Genomic DNA, 19,146 nt, shown 5'->3' on the forward strand with positions numbered 1-19,146 from the left:
GAAATTAATGATGATTCAGAAGTGAGTCAGCTATTGAATTCTCCTTCAAAAATCTGTTTTCAAGAAGGGGAAAAAAAAAGAATAGTATGAATAATTGGAAACTAAGGAGCTTTTGCAAGTAAATACTTGCAGCTACTTAGTGTAAGTAAGGAATTCCAGAAAGCATACACAAGAAGGGGCACCAAGAAAACAAATCAGTTCTCTTACTGCAGGTACCTTTTAAAAATAATTGATAACTGCCAGGATTTCAGGTGAATGCAGCAAACAATTTGACATTTTGAAAGACTCGAGAGATCTGACTGCATGTAGGACATTTATCCTTGAAGGGAGTTGAACACAGAATCCATCCCTGGTCAGTCTGTGACCCTAATCCCACTCAGGGTGGGCCTGCACAGAACTCTAGGCTGCCCCTTATATTTTCATATTTCACACTGATGCATTAAATTTATGTTTTCTCTCAAATCCCAAGAGATTTATTAGAAAGGAAAATGCATATGTTTGTTTGAAACTAAAGTCAGTTCTGTTATTCTGCTGCACTGGAGATATCTATATCATCTATATAATCTCTATCTATATCTATATCTATACCTATATCTATATCTAATCTAGATCTATATATCTAGATATATAGACATAGATATATGGATTTATAGAGATAAAGATAGATAATATAGATATAGATATAGATATAGATATAGATATAGATATAGATATAGATATAGATTAGATATAGATATAGATACAGATATAGATATAATGCTTTTCAGATGGGCATTTTGCCAAAAATCGATTTGATAAATTCTGAAATTCAAAAAAAGAATAGTGATAACATTTAACACTGCTTTAGATGACACCTCCCAGTTTGAACAATGTGAAATTATTCACACCTGCTGGATTTGCATCAGTAGAGGCCCTTGTCACCAAAATAAAATGGAAAGATTTTTTTGTCTTTGTGTCATATGTCTGTGATGCATTTTATTGCCTGTAGACACTACTACAGAATAAACCTATGGCAGCATCCATGGGATGGTATGCACCACATAAAAACAGAATGAGCCTTTCTCATGTCTTGCATTGGTTCAGACATAAAGCTCTGCACACAGATTTGGAAAAACACTTCTTTATTTTTTATTTGTTTTTTTTTTTTTTTTTTAATGTGTTCCAGCTTTGTCTTGAAGAGGAGATACTCAAAAAAAAAAAAAAAAAAAAAAAGTGGAAACATCTTAAGCAAAGCATGCTTTGCTAAAAAGTATTTCTGTATTGATTTTGAACATCAGGTACTTCTTAAAAAGGGGGAAAGATTCCACACAGTTATTTTCCTGAGCACTAATAAAAAAGACAAAAATAATTCCCTCACCTGCTTTAGGCACAGAAAGTAGCAAGATGGGAAAAGACTTATCTTCTTTTCCTATGTTTTTCTCCTGCCCATTGTGCAAGCACTGAGCAATGTAAATTTATTTTGCAGTTTGCAGCATGTCACCTTTGGTGTGTTTCTTCTGGAGTGGTGACTCCACCACTTCTCTGGGCACTCTATTCCAAGCATTTCTGTCAAGAAAATATTCCTGATGGCCAAGCTGAGCCTCCCCTAGACCAGACTGAGGCCTTTTCCCCTCTCCTCTTGCTGATAACCAGGGAGAAGAGCCTGACCCCCCCTGGATCCTGGCAGGGAGTGGTAGAGAGCCACAGGGTTCCCTGAGCCTCATTTTCCCCAGGCTAAAGAAGTATAAAGAACTTCTCTAATTTTGATGGATGGAGAATCTCTACCTTCAGTAAATATCACTTTATTTGGAAAAAAAGTCCCATTTTTCTCCCTTCAGCTGCTACATCACTGCTAAGTGACTGTCGTGACAGACAACACATTTCAGAACAATTCAGTATTTTGCTCAACACATATATATATATTTTTTTATATCTAATATGTCTATTAAACATCTCCCACTGAGCCTTGAGCATCTATTTTAAAGTGTCAACCTTCCCGTTGTGAAATGGTTCTCAAGTGCTCTTCTTTTTATTTAAAGTCATAACAAGTTGTCAAGCTCCAAGTGAGGCGAACACAGTGAAGGCAAACCAACAAATACACAGAGGCAGCTTTGAGTATATGAGCTGAGGTGTACGAGCTGAGAGAATGTTAAGGTGTGTGGGAACAGGGATGAGTGTTTTTTCTGGCTGCTGATGAATTTTTCCCGGGAAAACCAAAGCTGATAATAAAACATCGATAATTGCCGTGGCAATGGGGAGTAACGCTGGCGTTTGGGTGTCCTCTGCCGGACACTGAGGGCATCGCAACCCAGCCACGAGTATTTCCTGTGCTTCAGAATCTCTTTAAAGAATAAATTAAAAAAAAAAAAAAAGTATTTTTGAATAAAATTCCATGACTCGAGGACTTTAAAAAAGCCCCATTGTCTTTATGAAAACGTGGGTGTATTTTTAAGCAGGTGTAACATTTTCAGCTGAGGTAAGACAAAATGCTTCTTGGAAAAATACTGCTTTTGCCCATTTTGAGATAAAAACCAGGAGAAATGATGCAATTAGGTGAGGTGTTTGGCTTAAATGCTTTGGCTTATCGTGAATTTTGGTTGAATTTGATGGAGTCAGAAAGCCTGTCCTAGCCTTGAGCTTGTCTCTGCTGTGTTAATCCCCTGGAGGGGTCAGGATCACTTTTTGTGAGCCTTTGGCACATGGATGTTTTGGCAGTTCTTTGATCCCACAAAAAAACCCCAGACTGGCTCTGTCAGAACTGCCAAGGAGGTTTTAATTTTTCAGTTGTGTAATTCATTCTGTTATTACTGGTAATCAGGTACACATCAGGCACTTTCATTCTTGTTTGTTAGTGTTTATTGCTGTTGTTTGCAGTTTTTATATTAGTTATGCTTTCTGTACATATTTATTATTTATTAGTTCTGCTTTCTGTACATATTTATTTTTTAGTTACTCACAGCGTTTTGAATGGTGTTTCTAAAAGAAGCTGACCTGATTCACATGTCTAAATTTCTTTCTAAATAGAGGATTCATTCTCTGCATCAGAAGAACCTGGCAAACGTTCTTTGATCTTGCAGTTGTCTTCTTTATTCACAGCAGCATCTTCTTGTCCATTCTCTACAGGCCTGGAGTTCTTATTTTGAAAGTGTTTCTTTATCAATGTATAAAAAATTATTGCAACCAAAAAGGAAGGACCTCTTAAAAGTGCTCCTAAACCAAGGTAGACATACCTGTGGGACAGAGCACAGAAAATTAGGCCAGGTGTTGAATTTTTCAAAAACACTAAAGAAAATCACTTTAATGGCTTTTAAGGGTCTCATATATACCAAAAAAAAAAAAAAAAAAAAAAAAAAAAAAAAGCAAAAAAAAAAGCAAAAAAAAAAAAAAAGCTTAGGGGAAGACATTAAAACACATTGTTTGTGAATGATACCAAAAACTGGACATTTTACTTGCAAAAACGTCTCTTAAAGAACTGGTAATATTCTTTTTGCTTATGAAGATAATTTCCAAGTGAAACTTCCATCATCTTGCCTTTTTTTTTTTTCCAAGATTTTTGGATCACTTTAAGCCTTTAGACTCTTTAGGGCTAGAAATATATTAAGGTCACCACCACAGTGGTCTATTGGAATTAAAAATAAAAAACACATCAGAAGTAGCCAAGGCTTGAGTGAAATTGAGAAAAATCTATGGAGCATTCCCCCAGGAGACTGATAGTGTTTGAGTTTCCCCAACACCTCCAGCTACTCAGTACAATATTCTCCACGGACTTTTCCTCAAAAGTGGCCAATGCACAGAGTTAACTTTATTGCCAGTGTGAAGAAACTACCTGCAAATAAGGTAAATTTGGGTAACTTTCCTATTTGAAGCCCTAAGGTCTGAGGTATTTTTAATATAAGTATACTAAAAATATAATACTATAATAAAAGTATATATATAAAATATATAATAAAGTACTATATATAAAAGTATATAATATATACTTTAGTATAAGTATAATATTGTGTATTTTTAATATAAGTATATTAAAAATTTTCAATAAAATGTTATATAAATATAAATAAATAAATAAAATAATAAATAAAATTTTAAAATAAAATAATAAATAATTTTAATATAAGTATATTAAAAATACACAATTATTCCAGAAATCTCTGTCATGGATATTAAATTTCTTTTTTACAACATAAAAACTGACTAAAAATTGGGAGCTTAACATTTGATCTCAAGATTTTTCAATTTCAGAAATTCTGGACCGACTTTAAGCTGAGCCCAGAGTTAATATCTGACCATGATTTTGGATTGCACCCTTCAGTGTAAGAGAACAGAGCATGCCTTTCCATGTCACTGACATATTTTATCGAAATCCTTTCACTAGGATTTTTCTCCTGAGAAGCCTCAGAAAAGAAATGTAAACAATAATTATCTTGTGGAATGTGGTCTGGAGATGGTTTACCAACAGGTGCATCTTTGACTGGTCACAGGTGGATTGTTTTCACTTGTTGACCAACCGTGGTCCACTGTGTGGAGGCTCTGAGTCTGTCACAGGTTTTTTATTTTCATTCTTTTCAAGCCTTCTAATGTCTCCTTTCTTCTGTTCTTTAGTGTAGTTTTAGTATATAATTTCCTTTTAATATAATATAATATAATAAAATAATAAATCAACCTTCTGAAACATGGAGTCAAGATTCTCATCTCTCCTGTGCCTCCTTTTGTGTCCATTGCTGTACATGCATCTGTTTTATCCTCCCTCTCTTTCTAGTATTTAGCACATAAGCAGCATTTCACCACATAAAGCAAATAAACAATGTTAGTCAGGATTTGATTTTCAGTAAATAAATTTCCACTTCTTCGTTCCCTCCAAAATTCTTCAGCTATTATTTTGCTTTCTCATGTGCATGTGAGAGTTTAAGCTTGGATTTAGAGTACCTCATATTGTCACAAATTTATCAGTAGTTTAATTTCAATCAGATTGTCATCAGACAGTCAGATTGTCCTCAGTCCTGGGAACCCACAAACACCACCACATTTCCACAGGGTGGTGTTTTTTGCCCTAATTTACCTGTTTGCATTGGAGTCGTAGAGCCTGCAAGCCCCTCTCTTCCCACAGCTGGTGCTGCCCCACTTCAGGCAGGTCCTGTCAATGGCTGCACCGAAATAAACTGGTGCTGGGATCCCAGCTGCAAGGAGACAGCAGAAAATAGGACAGGGCTTCACAGGAAAGGACATCCTCTTAGAAATCAGATTTATATTCCCTTAGGGCTGGTTACAGGCTCCCAGAGCAGCACCAGGGGGGCTGGACCCTGCAATGGTTTCTCTTACCCAGCATTCTCATAACCAGTGTGAAGAGACCAACTGCAAGAGCTTTGAGCTCTGGCTGGACACATCTGCAAAAAAGAGGGATAAGTAAGAAGTGATGGCTTATTTAGTGCTTAGACATGCCTATTAAATGCTGTTAAATAACCTGAATTTAATATCCTTGTTGATGGAAGAAGCACTTTGGAGTTCTTTGGAAGAAGAGTGCTTCCTTCATCTGCTGAGGTGTGTTCAGTGGTATGAAAAAGGTGAATTAATCTACTGATTTTCATCAAATAGCTCCTGGTAATTCCATTCCCTATGCATAATTGAGGAATTGAAGTTTTAAAGCCATAACCAGATCCGTCCTGACCTTTTGGAAATGAGCTCTCCAACTTCCTTCCCTCTTGGGCATACATTTCCCTACTTGATGGAATATTTCATGGGAAATATCCTACTGCCCTAAGACAAAAGAGTTGCAGGTACAAGGGTCAGTGCAGCATCTTTCTGTGCTTGAACAGAATTCCTCTGTGCAAGGACACATCTTGGACCTCACAAAGCCTCCTGGCTCATCTGTTTTGTGGGGAATTGCACTGCAGGCATCAGAAATGGGCACTGGTCTTGAATTCATTCTATCTCCAGCCTCTGCCATCTCCTTGCACATCCAGAAATCCTGGCAACTGCATGGCACTTTCAAAATCCAAGCAGAAAAGAGGACATGTTCTGGAAAACCTGATTACAGAACCAGAGAATCACAAAATGGTTTGGTTTGGAAGGGATGTTAAAGAATTTTCTTGTTCCAAAACCATGGGCAGGGACACCTTTCTCTGTCCCAGGTTGCTCCAAGTCCCATCCAGCCCGGCCTTGGACATTTCCAGGGATCCAGGGGCAGCCACAGCTTCTCTGGGCCAGGGCCTCAGCACCCTCACAGGGAGGAATTTCCTCTAACCTAAACTTTCTCTCTTCAGTCTGAACCCATTACTCCTTGTCTTACCACTGCAGCTCCTGATCAGCAAGAAACTCCTTTTTTTTCTAAGATAAGGAACCAAACATGACTTTGAAAGCCTCCCTAGAGAGCCTTTGGACAGCAGCCAGCTGTACTCACCTAAACGTCAGTATGTATGAAGGAGTGGCTCCCAGGGCATAGAAAAATCCACCTATGACTTGTATTACTGTGTAATAAATGAAATTCCTCGAGCAATCATCACTTTTTGGACATTGCCCCAAGGTGGCAGAATTGTTTCCTGTCCATGAACTGCTGATTTCAAGACATCTGCAGTTATGGAAGACCTGGAAGACACAAAACAGGTTTGGTAGGACACTGCTCATGAAATGGGGATTCTGCAGGAGAGAAAACAGAGTAAAGAGATGGCTCCAGACCATTTATATTCTGGAGTGATCAGGAAACATGCAGAAGGCACAGCCCAATGAAGGTTTACATCCATGGACTGGAGCTTTGTCTCTGGAACTCTGGGCATTATCTCCATGCCAAGCAAAAATCAGTCACCCAGAAAAACAAGCAGTTTCTGACATCCCAAAGTCTCACATGGAGGAAACAAGCTGCCTTGCCTTAACCCATTTTTCATATTTAAACATTAATGATAACTAGCAGGCAAGGTACTACTCTATCTTAGTGTATGTCAATTGTCAGGTAAAGCCTCAGGGCAGCCAAAATGACATTTGTGAAAGGCAAAGCCTGTGGAAAACCTTCAGGCAACATGAAACCAATTTGATTTGTGTGTTTCCCCCTTTTGTGCTCAACCTACAGAAGACGAAAGTTAATATCTAGAACAAGGACCTAGGGCCTTTTGCCTATTGTGCAATAACTCAGAGAAATCTCTCTTTTCTGGGCTGTTAGTAGCCAGAAATCAAAAATCCCTTACTGACCAGTCCCCAGTAACATTGGCTCTCCTGAAATGCTTTATCCTACTAAATCCCTGATGGTACATGGAAAATAGGCTGGTAGGGAACCAAAGCAGGGTCTCTTACTGTGTTCTTTCCATGTCCCACAGAAGTGCCACAGCCAGCCAGACATGCAGAGACGTAGGTGATGCCATTGGCTCCACACACAGGATCCCACACGTTGGAGGCACACTTGCAGTGAGAGTTGCATTCCGAAAATAGGGAATTGTTGTGGTACGGAATGGGGTTGCTTGGAAATTAAGTTCAGACAAGTGTAAGGCATTTTTAATTCAGTGCTGGAGTCAGTGAAGTCCCTTCTGTGTGACAGTGTTGCTGTTCTGAACCCCACCTCACACGCCCAGAACATGTTTTACAACTGAGTTTCCGCATCTCTATTGGTCTGTTTGAGATTCCATCCTACTTGCACTGACATTAAAGCCATTGATAGATTATAGCGAAATTTAAAACAAATTAAGCCTTGCTACTGATTTCACAGATGTAGACAGAAAAGAGAAAGGAGGGAGAGGTCATTTGGGCTCACCCCTAACTGAATTTAGAGCTGGCAGGAGTTATCACAGTCTTATCAATATATCAGTTGGTAAAAATGCACCAGTGGCAGAAACCAAATCTCCTGGTATCTGTAGTTAAAAAATACTCCTCTGTTAAAGCCTAGTCTAACTTTTCATCAAGGATATGAAGAATGCAGTATTATCTTTTGCTTTCAGACATCCCCTGTGTATTGAACAAAAAGATATGTCTTCACTCATCTTCTCCTTCCTAGGAAAATGAAACTGATGTGCTTGCCATTTTTTCATCCCAGTGCTCCCTAAGCATATTCCCTGGTCCACCCTTTACATTCCTAGTGAAAACCTTGCACAGCAATATTCCCACCCTCCCCCAGCAAAACAACCTGCATTGCTAATGAAGGAATTCCTAATTAATCTTTAACCAGCCTTGGGTTTTGTCAGGCTGACCAACAAAACTACCCCAGTGACATGTGGCAGTGCTCACTTTCTCTCAAGCATTGCAAAAGCATGTTTCTCCTTTAGCCTTGATGCCACAGTACATTTTTTTGAGAACTATGGAGAAAAACACAATCTTTTTTTCTGTTTTATACTCACCCTTCATAGGACACTGTCATTCCTGCCACCATGTAGTTATCACAGCCAACAAAAAAGTGTAACAAGCCCATGGCATAGGACAAAAATGACATGATAAATGAAAACTTGGTCGCTGCAATGATGCCCATTTTATACTTTTTCATTATAAGCCCTCCTAGGAAAATCCCAAGACCTACAGGAGGTAAGGTTGTAATTCCTGAAAGAGATTATAGAAGGGGAATGTTAGAATTCAAGAATCATTATAGTCCTAAGAGCCAAAGTCTGTCCTTAGTTTTTTGTTCCTGTCAGCTTTATGGTCAGTTTGTGTTCACTCCAACCCCTGGGGGTTGCTGTTTGTGAAGTGCCTAACCCTCCAAATCCACTCCCATTGCAAGCAACTTGCCAGATGCTGCAGCAACTAAAACTTCCACACCACACTCATTGCATATTTGGGGTGCCCTTCCTATAAATATAATATAAATGCAATGTAATTTAATACAACCTTAAAATTTCTTATGGTCCCATAGACACAAAACCTGTATTTTTAATAATTCAGGTTCAGGTCAGACCACCATTTACATCCACCTGCTCTGCATGGAATTGAACCCCAGATAAAGCCCACCAGAACCTATCCCCATGGACTGCTGGCAGCAGAAGCAGCTCTTCTCACCTATTAGGAAGTTGGATTTGGATGTAGATTGTCCATACTGCTGTTCCATGTACTTTGGTTTGTAAGTCACGAAACCAATAAAACTACTGAACTGTAACAGTGAGCAACACAAAAATGTAAAGTACATTCGATTACCCAATACCTTTTTCAGGGAGTTATAGAAATCTGAAAGAAAGGGACATATGAATTGGCATTGAAAGATGCATGGCATAATTACTGGTGAGTAACCTGCAAAACTTAGGGCAAGGTCCTGCTCTCAGCTGTCCAAGGGCAAGCTGTACTGATCTTCATTTGCATGAGGGTATCTGAAAGCAAAATCAGGTTCTTGAAAAACACCAGAGGTTGAGATACAGGAAGAGAATCCTAAAAGGAGACAGACGTATGGGTTAAGGTCTGGCTGCTCTGTTGAGATATGCACATGAAGACTAAGGGGCTCCACATAGCCCAGACTTTGTTCAGCTTGCATGAATATTATCACAGGTTCAAGGCTAAGTGAGAGCTGCCTCAGTGGGGTCGTCTCACTGTCTTCCACTGGGATCTGAACAAAAAATTTGACAAATGAAGCAAAGCCACTTCTTTCCATCACCTTTCCATCACTTTTTTTGGCCTAAGGACTGCACAACCAGAACTATTCAAGACCGAAGTATTTTCATCAGGCACCAATGTACTTCAGAGTCTCCATGAACTCTCTCAAATAAATAATTTGTCTTTCCATGTGGCAAAAGGAGCCTTTGAATATTTCCTTTAGGTTCAGATACAGGAACACTTTTCCACTGTTCAAATTTCTTCCAGTGCAAAATTTTAGAGGTAGGTGCCACTCAGGTGATGATTTATTTCAGGTGATGCATGCAGAACCTCAGAGTCCTGAATACTTCTAATAATTTTTGGTGGACCTTTCTTTCCTGGGGATAGCTGCCTGGTTTAGATGGAAGTGCAGGGAGGCAAAATATTTTGCAGAACTGTTACATTTCCTATGTGTGCTGTGCCTATTGCTTTTCACATTTATACGACATGAGAAACACTTGCCTTTCAGCATCACTGACCACTTCCTTGGCTTGGTTTTTTCAGGAGAAAGTTTATTCCCCATGGCACCCATGTTTTCCAAGAGCCCATGTGAAGCTTTGTCCTTCTTGGCTTCCTCTGGCTTTTTCAGGCTCTTTGGCAGGAAGCAAAATGGAATAGCAGATAGGAAACTGGCTGCTCCACCTATCAAAAAGCCAAGCCACCATGCACCCACCCAGCGGGAATCCTGTGGGGTGATGGTGATGCTCCCTGGAAATGAGGGAAACAGGCACAAGTCACCCCAGTGGAGAAGCTGAACCTTCCCAGCCTTTTTCTGCTACATTTTATAGTGCCTGACTTCCAGCAATAAACATCTAGTGAGGGGCCATCCATGCAGTGAAGGCATCAGGAATCATACCCTGGATTGTGTTATAGAATCATGGATTGCTTTGGATTGGAAGGTGTCCTGTGGGCAGGGACACCTCAGGGGTGACCAGGATGGTCTGAGACCCTCCAGCCTGGTCTTGGACAATTCCAGGGATGGGGCACCCACAGCTTCTCTGGACAACTGGTTCCCATGCCCTACCATCCTTGCAGGGAAGAACTTCTTCCTAACATCTAATCCAACTTTACTCTCTTTCGGTTTGAAGCTATTCCTGTTTGTCCAGTGTTATTTTATCTGCCATTCTACACCTTCCACTGACTGATGTTTTGTGGCAGACACAGCAACACCAAGGTCCTTCCCCAGCACATGGGAAACCACACAGGCCTCAAGCGTGGTGTGCTTTTTGGCTCCTGAGACCTTGCTCTGCTTTCCTAAATTGTGTAGGTTGCTATTAAGCAATTGGACATTCTCTGTAGTGTCAGTGAAATTACCTATGGCTTTAAATGTACTGCAAGGGAGATGAGAGTAGCTAGTTCTATCTTTATGGTTTTTAATTCTGGCATGTTTGGTGGGTAAGCAAGATTTTAAGACTTTTCACTGCATGACCAGAATTGGCTCACTGTCTTTACTCCTAAATAAAATCAAACATTGGCTTAACAAAGGGCAAAGACAAAATAGTTCACCTATCTAGCTACAGAATTCTGAAGATCTGAAAACTTCTCTGTCCTGCTAGAAAAACAAGGAACAGCCACCACTTACAGGGATTGTGTCCCCTCTGGCATTGTGCAGATGTGTGCACATACATGTGTTTTCATTTCATCTGAATAAGCAAGGGCTGAGAAAATATGTATTTTGTGCTGCAAAATTATGTAAAAAGTAAATAATGTAAAATACTCAGTGGAAAGGGTGGGTCATTCCCCCAAAGTGTAAACCTGCTGTACTAGCAGAATTTTTTTTGTTAAAATTCCAGTTTAGAAAAAATCTTGGTTCTGTGAGAGTTCTTGGTACTAATTCTTAGGCTTAAGTGTGTATTACAACGCTTTAATATTAAAGCACAGTTCTAAAATCTGCTCCCAGTCTAACTCTGCTTTTACTCTAAAAGCTTTCAGTAATTCAATAAATAAAAATTAATAAATTATTTCAATAATAATTTATTATTATCATTGAAATAATTTACTTATAATAAACTATAATAATATATAATATTATATACATCATATATAATGTATATAATTATATATTATATACTATATACATTTATATATACAATTATATACAACATATATATACTATATACGTTGTATATATACTATATATGTTATAGTATACATTATATATAATATATGAGATGTATTATATACAGAATAATATAATATATATTATACATAATATATTATGTATTATAATAATACATATTATAATTATAATATACATAATATAATATATATTATATATGTTATATATCTAATAATATTTATAATTAAAAAAATTCAATCAATTCTACACTAAAAACAAATAAATATAATTCAAACATAACATATATAATATAATTAATATAATGCATACATATGAAACCATTTATAGGCAATTCTTGTGAACAAGCATCAGCTCACTTTCACTTTTCCTCTCTTTTGCTTACCTGGATCCACAAATCCAATATCCACGTACAGCTTTGCACACAGAGATCCCAGCAGGAAGCCAAACATGGGGCCCATCATGGCTATGGTGTGCAAAAAGCCTGAAAATACAATGATGCAGGTGCTAGTACCCTCTGACGGCTGAATGCTGTCTTCTGCAGAGGGTGCTCCACCTCCCACGCTGGGAATCTCTCAGTTTATTCATGTTGAGATTACCTACATACAGAGGAACATTCTCTTCTTTAGCAAAATCATCGAGGTAAGAGATGCCCAGGGGTGTTATTGGTGTCTCACCAATCCCACGTAACATGTTTCCCAGTAAAATATAGATCCACATATATGATGTTGGCTCCTTCTCACAGCCTGCAGAGGATATAATATTATATATAAAATAAAAAAAAAACCAAAAACAAAACCAAAAAAAACCTCATATTATTTTGTAATAAAATATTTGAATGGGAAACTGGGGAAAAACTACAGGAAATATAGCACATGAAATGATTATAGATTAGAAATCAAGGTATTAAGAACATTTCCTTATAGAAGATAAATGAAACGCTGTCAATCCCATAATAAATTTTTATGATCTTTTAATAACACGTTCTTCTACCTCCATTGCATTTGATTTCTAAAAGCACAGGTAAGTATCAGCCATCAGAAAAAATGCTCATTAAAAAAATAACTTACTGATCTTTTCATAAATATATTACTTGGAATATATCATGTGTCTTTAATGTGAGAAGTTTCAGATGGTTTTTGGTGCAGAGCTTGCCTCTTCTCTACCTGTGTCCCATACAAGCAACACATGAAACAGTTGTATTCCATATTTTAAGGAGGATTAGAGCAATCATCATTTACTTCTGTTAATCTCCATACAGTTTCTTGTCCTGTCCCCAACTCCAGGTCCAGGTAACTGAGTCCTCGCAACCAAGGACAAAACAAGCTCCTGTATCATTTCCAGTTCCATACCTGCTCGTGAGAGTTCCAGGACAGTGTCATTCACATCCTGATGCAGGGAGCAGGGATTTATGCTGGAATTTAGGCTGGCTGAAGCAGCTGTGTGTGATGTTGTCTCATACTTGTAGCTGCAAACACACAACAGGAGGTTTAGAAGCAGTGCTCACTAGGGAAACACCAGTTTGGTAGGGCTGGAACCACCTTGGCTGCTGTTTCCTTAAAGAGAAAGTTATCTTTGGTTAAATATCAGTTCAAAGGAGCAAATAAGATTGTTAAAGAACATTTTAGAAAACAAAAATCCTGAAGTTAAGAACAAATAAAACTTGGAATTCTCTGTCTGGAAGGCATAATGGTTTAAGCTGGAAAATTCAAAAGGGATTGTGAAAATATTTCAGATAGGATTGAATTTTTGGCATCTAAATTGAGGGTCAGGTCCAAGTGATCTCCCTGTGTTGACCCCACAGCCAAGGAGAAAAAGATGACTGTCTTGAGTCTGAGCAAAGGACCCCTTTCCATCTTAGACATGTGTTTGGTCTGTTCAGCTGCTCCAACTGGATCCCTCTCCCAGAAATGAGTGCTGCTGAGGGGCAAAGTACAATTAGCTTTAGCAGAACAACATGGCAAAGCACACATTCTGCTTCAAGGAACTGCCCTGGCTCTGTCAGACCAGGCAGGCTTATTTTTCAGGTTGGAACAAAGAGCACTCATCAGTGCTGAGCAGTTCCCTTACAAATGCTCAGGCTCAGGTTCTTGAGTTGCCCAGTGTAGATGAGGATGATCCATGGTCTGTCTTAAAGAGTGAAAAACTGATAATACGTCTGGTTCTAGTGTGAGATCCACTAACATGAAAGAAAGCATTCCTCAGTTTTCTTTTTGCAGTAGTATACCTAAAATTATTCTAATATATTTAAGGAATCAACAGAAATATGTCTTACTCTATTGGTCATCCCTGTGCTCAAGCTATGGCTAGAAACATTATCACACATAAGCACAACGCAGTAATTCCCTGAGCCTGGAGAAGGTGAATAAAAATTAACAAGACACAGAAAATCAGTTTAGCAAGGCATCTGCATTTGGAACAGAAAAATCCTGGTATGAGTTCTACCAGCACTCATCCATCTGCAGGCTCCAGCACCATTGCATTCTTTGGCTCCTTTCTGAACAAGCCTGAGTGGAAACTAAAGCACTGGGATGTTGTCATTTTTTTGAGGAGTTAAACTTCCACTGAAGAACAGCTGTATTTTTTAAATGAACATTCCTTGTCACAACAGTGGTGTATGTGTGTGTCACGTGGGGTTTGTTGCACTTGGAAGTGAGATTCCACAGGCCTTTGGAAGTCTAAGGCTAAATATACAACAAGTTTCATTTAAAAACCAGAAAGCACAATGCAACTCCAGTGTGAGGTCACCCAAATAAACCACAATCAGTACTTACTATCCCATGAAGAAATGAGGCATGGCTGACAAAAAGCATCCCAAAGCCATAGCAAAGGATCCCACAGCTATTACTTTGGGCCTGTGCAGCTTAGCTCCAAAATAGCTTACAAATGCAATCACCAGCAGGTTGCCTGCAAGGTAAAGAACCAGAATGAGTGCCAGGTGCTGTCTCTGAGCAGCTCTCTGTGTGTCAGGGAACATCCATTACCCATCTCAAAGCTCCCGTCGACGAGCCCTGCAACAGAGGAGGTCAGGTCAAACCTCCTCTCAATCTGAGTGATGGAGCTCTTCATTATGGTCCCACACAGGGCTTTACTGAAGTAGCTGAAGGACAGAGCAGCCAGAAACACCTGGGGAAAGATTCAGACAGGAAAGGGGAGGGACAGGCAGGAGAACTGGTCACAGAGGGATCAAACATGTTTAAAATGGTGCAGAGCCATCATCATCATGACACATTTGTTACTCGAATTGGAGTGGCAAAGTTAATCTGAACCCAAATTACCTCTTCCTTGGGTCACATGTCCCTTATTTTAGGCCAATTCATAACTGCTTCTAACTCAATCATATGACACCATTTTGATGCTTTAAGCAAGCTTTTATGAAAGTACCACATTCCTCATACTGTTGTAACAGGTTGAGCTCATCTCTGTGTCATATGATACAATCTGAAATGTTGCTTGTATACCATATATCTCACAAGGAAAAGCTTAATACTCTTTTGTAGTTTGACTGTTGCTTCCACCAACACAACTGGTGGCTTTTGCAAATAGAGATAGATTTGGAAAAATATTTAAGTTTGTTTAAATATTATCCAGTGATTTCCACATAGTCTAAAAACCAAATAGATTTCTTGCTCACTGGGCAAGAGTTCTAATACAACAGAAACTTGGGTAAATAAACGAAGTAAATATAGGTTTAGACATTGCAATGCTATCTACTATAAGAAATGAAGCCAATCCAGGAAGCGAAAGCTTGAAAATTGGTATATTTACTCTCTTTTTGTCAGGAAGGAAGAGAAAAATCTTCCAAGTCTGGGGTTTGTCCTGGTATGTTCTATATTTCCTGAGCTTGACTGGCAAAATTTCTGAGAATCACCATTTGTGCCAGATGCCAGCAGTATTCTCAGAGGGTTTGGCTGAAATCTCAACCTGCTGATAAGCATGAAAACAACAACAAAAATCACTGGGGTCGTTTGGGGTTTTCAATGCAATCCTCAAGTCAGCGACAAAACATTAAATGAAATGTGGTTCACCTCACCTTGTTCTGACCCTATGAGACAACAACCTCCAGACAAATGCATTGTAGGCACCCAACTGAGGCTGCTTCAAGTTTTCCACTTGAAGCTGCTGCCTCTTTTTAACGACCAAGAAGGGGATTCACCTACAAGTAACTTGTGAATAAATATGGTAGATCGTGAATTTTTATTTTCTTTGGGGAAAATACAATATCTGACTGTCCCCTGGATAGCGCATATCCAGCTCCTCCAAGGATAGGGATAGGAATGAAGGAATTTGGCATGTCACAAATGTCACATCTGAACAATATTTCTTAACAAAACAAAAAAAAAAGGTAATTCATGGTGATATTCCTTAGGCACCAAACCTTCAATCCAGTGCGAGAGGAAGTCTTTTTGACTGGTGGGCTTTTGTTTCCTTCATCATCCAAAAGCTGGTCAGGCTCTGCCTCCTGGTTTGAGTCACTGGTGTTGCTGGGTTTGGTTTCCACAGTCATGGCTGATTTCTTTACTGAGCGATCTGAACTCAAGAGAAAACAGCAAAGCACATTTGCCACCATGGAGTTGCTCAAGGACCTCTCTGGTGAATCTGGTGAAACTAATTACAGGAAAATGCTGAGATGTTGAAACTGAACCTTTCTACTTAAAACAATGTGGCTCAATGACTTGCATGTTTCAAAGTGTATATTTGTTTAAATTCTGAAACATCTAGTTTTGACATCTTTTGTTTTTTTAAAAGACATGAGCACCCACCTTTCTACCTTGTCCTGTCCTTTAATGCTAAAAAGGCAGTTTGGATGGAGGAGTAAGAGACAAACTTTCTGTCCAAAAATAAACTACAAGGGTTAACAAAGCAGTAGTGCTGAAGCACAGGGAGTCCCAGGAAGCTCTAAATTTGCAGGCCATGTGGCTTACAACTCAGGCTTTGATTTGGTAAAATCTGTAGCAACACTGTGCCATCCAATTTATTCCTTTACACTGGCTTGTTGGAAACAATTCTTAGTGACAAAAGAGTTTATTATTTCACCTAGCTGACCTTCTGTAAGGATATTACTTTTTTTTTTCCTTGCAATAATATGCAGGGTATCCTCGATCTCTTTCTGTTTGCAGACTGCTGTCTATACGCCCAAATGCTTGAAATGATCAGCAGAACTGCTCCAGTTCCCCCAGGAACTTCCTGTGGCCATAGACAATGATATATCCTTTGACACATCATAATGTTTTAGTGCTGAAAGCCTTGTTTGGTTATTAAGTTGAATTTTGGTTTATTGCAATGGATAGTTCAATACTTCACCTTTTTTTTTTCCTCCGCTTTTTAAAACTCTGTATCTGAGAGATGGACAACAGCTACAAAAGGAAACTTGAGAGAAAAGCTGTAAAGGAAGCCTATATATCTGTTTGCAAAGTTTATTTAAAGAATGAAAACACTTGCCTGTTTGTGCAACTCCCTCTACAATCAGAACAGATTTCTCAAGGACGATCCAGAAGCCACTGCAGAGCCCCTCAGAAAAAAATGGGTCACTTGAAACAAGGCATGTTCAGATCTGCAGATAAGAGTATTGCAATTAATGCCCTCAAATCAGAACTCAGAAATCACAGCTCACATGATCTGATTTGTTTCACCTTTCACAATACTCTCCTCATTTGAGAAAACAGCGAAAAAGAGAGAGAGGGGAAACAAATCACACAAAGAGAGGTTTTATATGCTTGAATGCAGCTGAAAAAAGTTGGATGAACTTTTCCAATGCTGGAAAAGGGCCATCTGCTTTCCCGCTGCTAATATCTACTTCCCAAACACTTTTGTGGCTATGCTATGAGGCTGGGTCAGCACATGTACTAGGACAAAAGAATTGGCTTCTCCTTCCTCTTGGCTACTCAGACAGATAGGAACAAGAAGTAGAGAAAGGATTTCTCCAAGACTGCACAGCTATGAACAAAAATGTTATGAAATAAAATTCCTGATGCTCAGGAAAAGCTAGTACACAAATACTTCTGAGCAGCTTCTCCTCTGAAATTCACCTGTCTTTGTGCAGCCTGAAGATACAAACTTCTCCTTGAAATTATGATACATTGATGACCACAATAATATGCTGGGGGAGCATATCATTGCAGGATTGGAGAAGTGGATTTTTTTTTTTGGTGAGAGTTTAAAGGTACAACATGCCTTAGAATCTGGTGACAGTATGTCCTCCCACCCTCAGATGACCCTGACCTACACAGATATCAGCTGAAGATGGAAGAGATGAAGGCTGGGGAAATTCCAGGCCACAAGAACATTAGGAAAAAAATGATAAAAGGTCAATTGACAATTGATGACAACATACAGTAGCTGCTGAGCCTAGTAATTATAAGTATTGATAAAGTCGTTATTTTAGATTTTTTTCATTAGCATTTTTTTCATGTTTAATAAATAAAGGGTCTGGTTAAAAATATGAAGTATGAAAGCAAAAGTAGGAAGCTTTCTGCACCAAATGTGTCCTTTCACTAATATGAGTTCTCTAAAACTATCACTCTTGGCCTGCACAAGCTACTCTTTTGTAATGGTGATAAGAGAGAGCTGCATTTGCAGAAAGACAGGATGAGGCAAGTAAATAATTGGTATTGTTTAGGTAGTCAATCAGCCTAAACATAAATTAACCCATCTTTCTTCCTAGGGGAAGAAAACAAACCTTTTCCCAAAAACCAAGGGGAAAAAAAGCACTAAAAAGTTCTAAGCAGTACAGACAGATGAAATTTAACACTCAGTTCACTTTTTGGAACATCTGAAAAATTCACTAGATTTTATGCTCAGTACAGTCTCTTCTGAGAACCACTTTGGGTGGGAGCAAAGCAAGGCTCCCAACTAACAATCAGTTAGTTTGTTATGTTATTTGTTATAGTTTGTGCATTGTTTGTGCTGCCGGGAGCTGACAGCTTCCAGGACACCACAGGAATTCATGCAGCAATTGCAGCTCAGTTGCAGAGGGAATGCAGTCAGCCCTGCAAAGGAGAGATCTCTTCAGTGCTTCAGGGGACATGATCTGATAGGGGCCACAGCCTAACTCTAGTAGATCTGTTCCTTATTGGATAAGAAAAAAAACAGCTTTGTTTTATACCCTGTAATTACAATCAAATTATAATGAATAAGAACATCAACTAAAAAAAACCTCCACATGAATAATGGGTAATAAGTTCACAAAGGTCAAGACAATGGTTTGCTGCAGGCTTTGTAGAGTCTTACAAAAGAGAAATATAGTGATATTTGAGGACTTTTGAGAAGGCAGCAAAGACACCTTAGGTCTTTGGGCTGATTGTCACCACAGTTGCACTCTCAGGGACTTGACATCACCCATCAGAAGAGCAAATCACAAATCAAGAGCCACATTTCCTCCAGTAATTTATGGAACTGCAATGATTTACACTAACTGCAGTGCTAATCCAACTGTCTGATTTTTAAATACACCTTTGAAGTTCAGCTAACATGAAAAATGAGTAGCAGAGAGCTGTGCAGACCCCAATGCTCATTGCTCAAGACACACCATGCTGACAGCTCAGAGACACACACACAGTGCT

At 38.9% G+C, this 19,146-nt stretch overlaps 1 protein-coding gene across 2 annotated transcripts; it reads right to left on the bottom strand.

The window, feature by feature from the left end:
- Positions 1-2,812: 2,812 nt before the first annotated feature.
- Positions 2,813-9,820, bottom strand: LOC139587672 (solute carrier organic anion transporter family member 1C1-like). 2 transcript variants are annotated; one of them, XR_011678451.1, is made up of 8 exons: positions 8,944-9,820; positions 8,295-8,490; positions 7,261-7,423; positions 6,377-6,561; positions 5,299-5,363; positions 5,039-5,156; positions 4,433-4,603; positions 3,080-3,209 (listed from the first exon to the last, which is right to left on the bottom strand). XR_011678451.1 is itself a non-coding variant. In XM_071422076.1 (7 exons), exons 1-7 carry the CDS (start codon positions 9,152-9,154, stop codon positions 2,996-2,998), a joined length of 1,152 nt encoding a protein of 383 aa, XP_071278177.1. In that variant the 5' UTR covers positions 9,155-9,820; the 3' UTR covers positions 2,813-2,995. The 2 variants fall into 2 exon arrangements, 1 of the variants encoding a protein (XP_071278177.1); XM_071422076.1 differs by lacking the exon at positions 4,433-4,603 and having other exon boundaries at positions 2,813-3,209.
- Between the last annotated feature and the right edge of the window lie 9,326 nt (positions 9,821-19,146).

Source organism: Agelaius tricolor, unplaced genomic scaffold, assembly GCF_023055355.1.
Source record: "Agelaius tricolor isolate 1412-34295 unplaced genomic scaffold, bAgeTri1.0.p SCAF_3, whole genome shotgun sequence".
NCBI lineage: Eukaryota > Metazoa > Chordata > Aves > Passeriformes > Icteridae > Agelaius > Agelaius tricolor.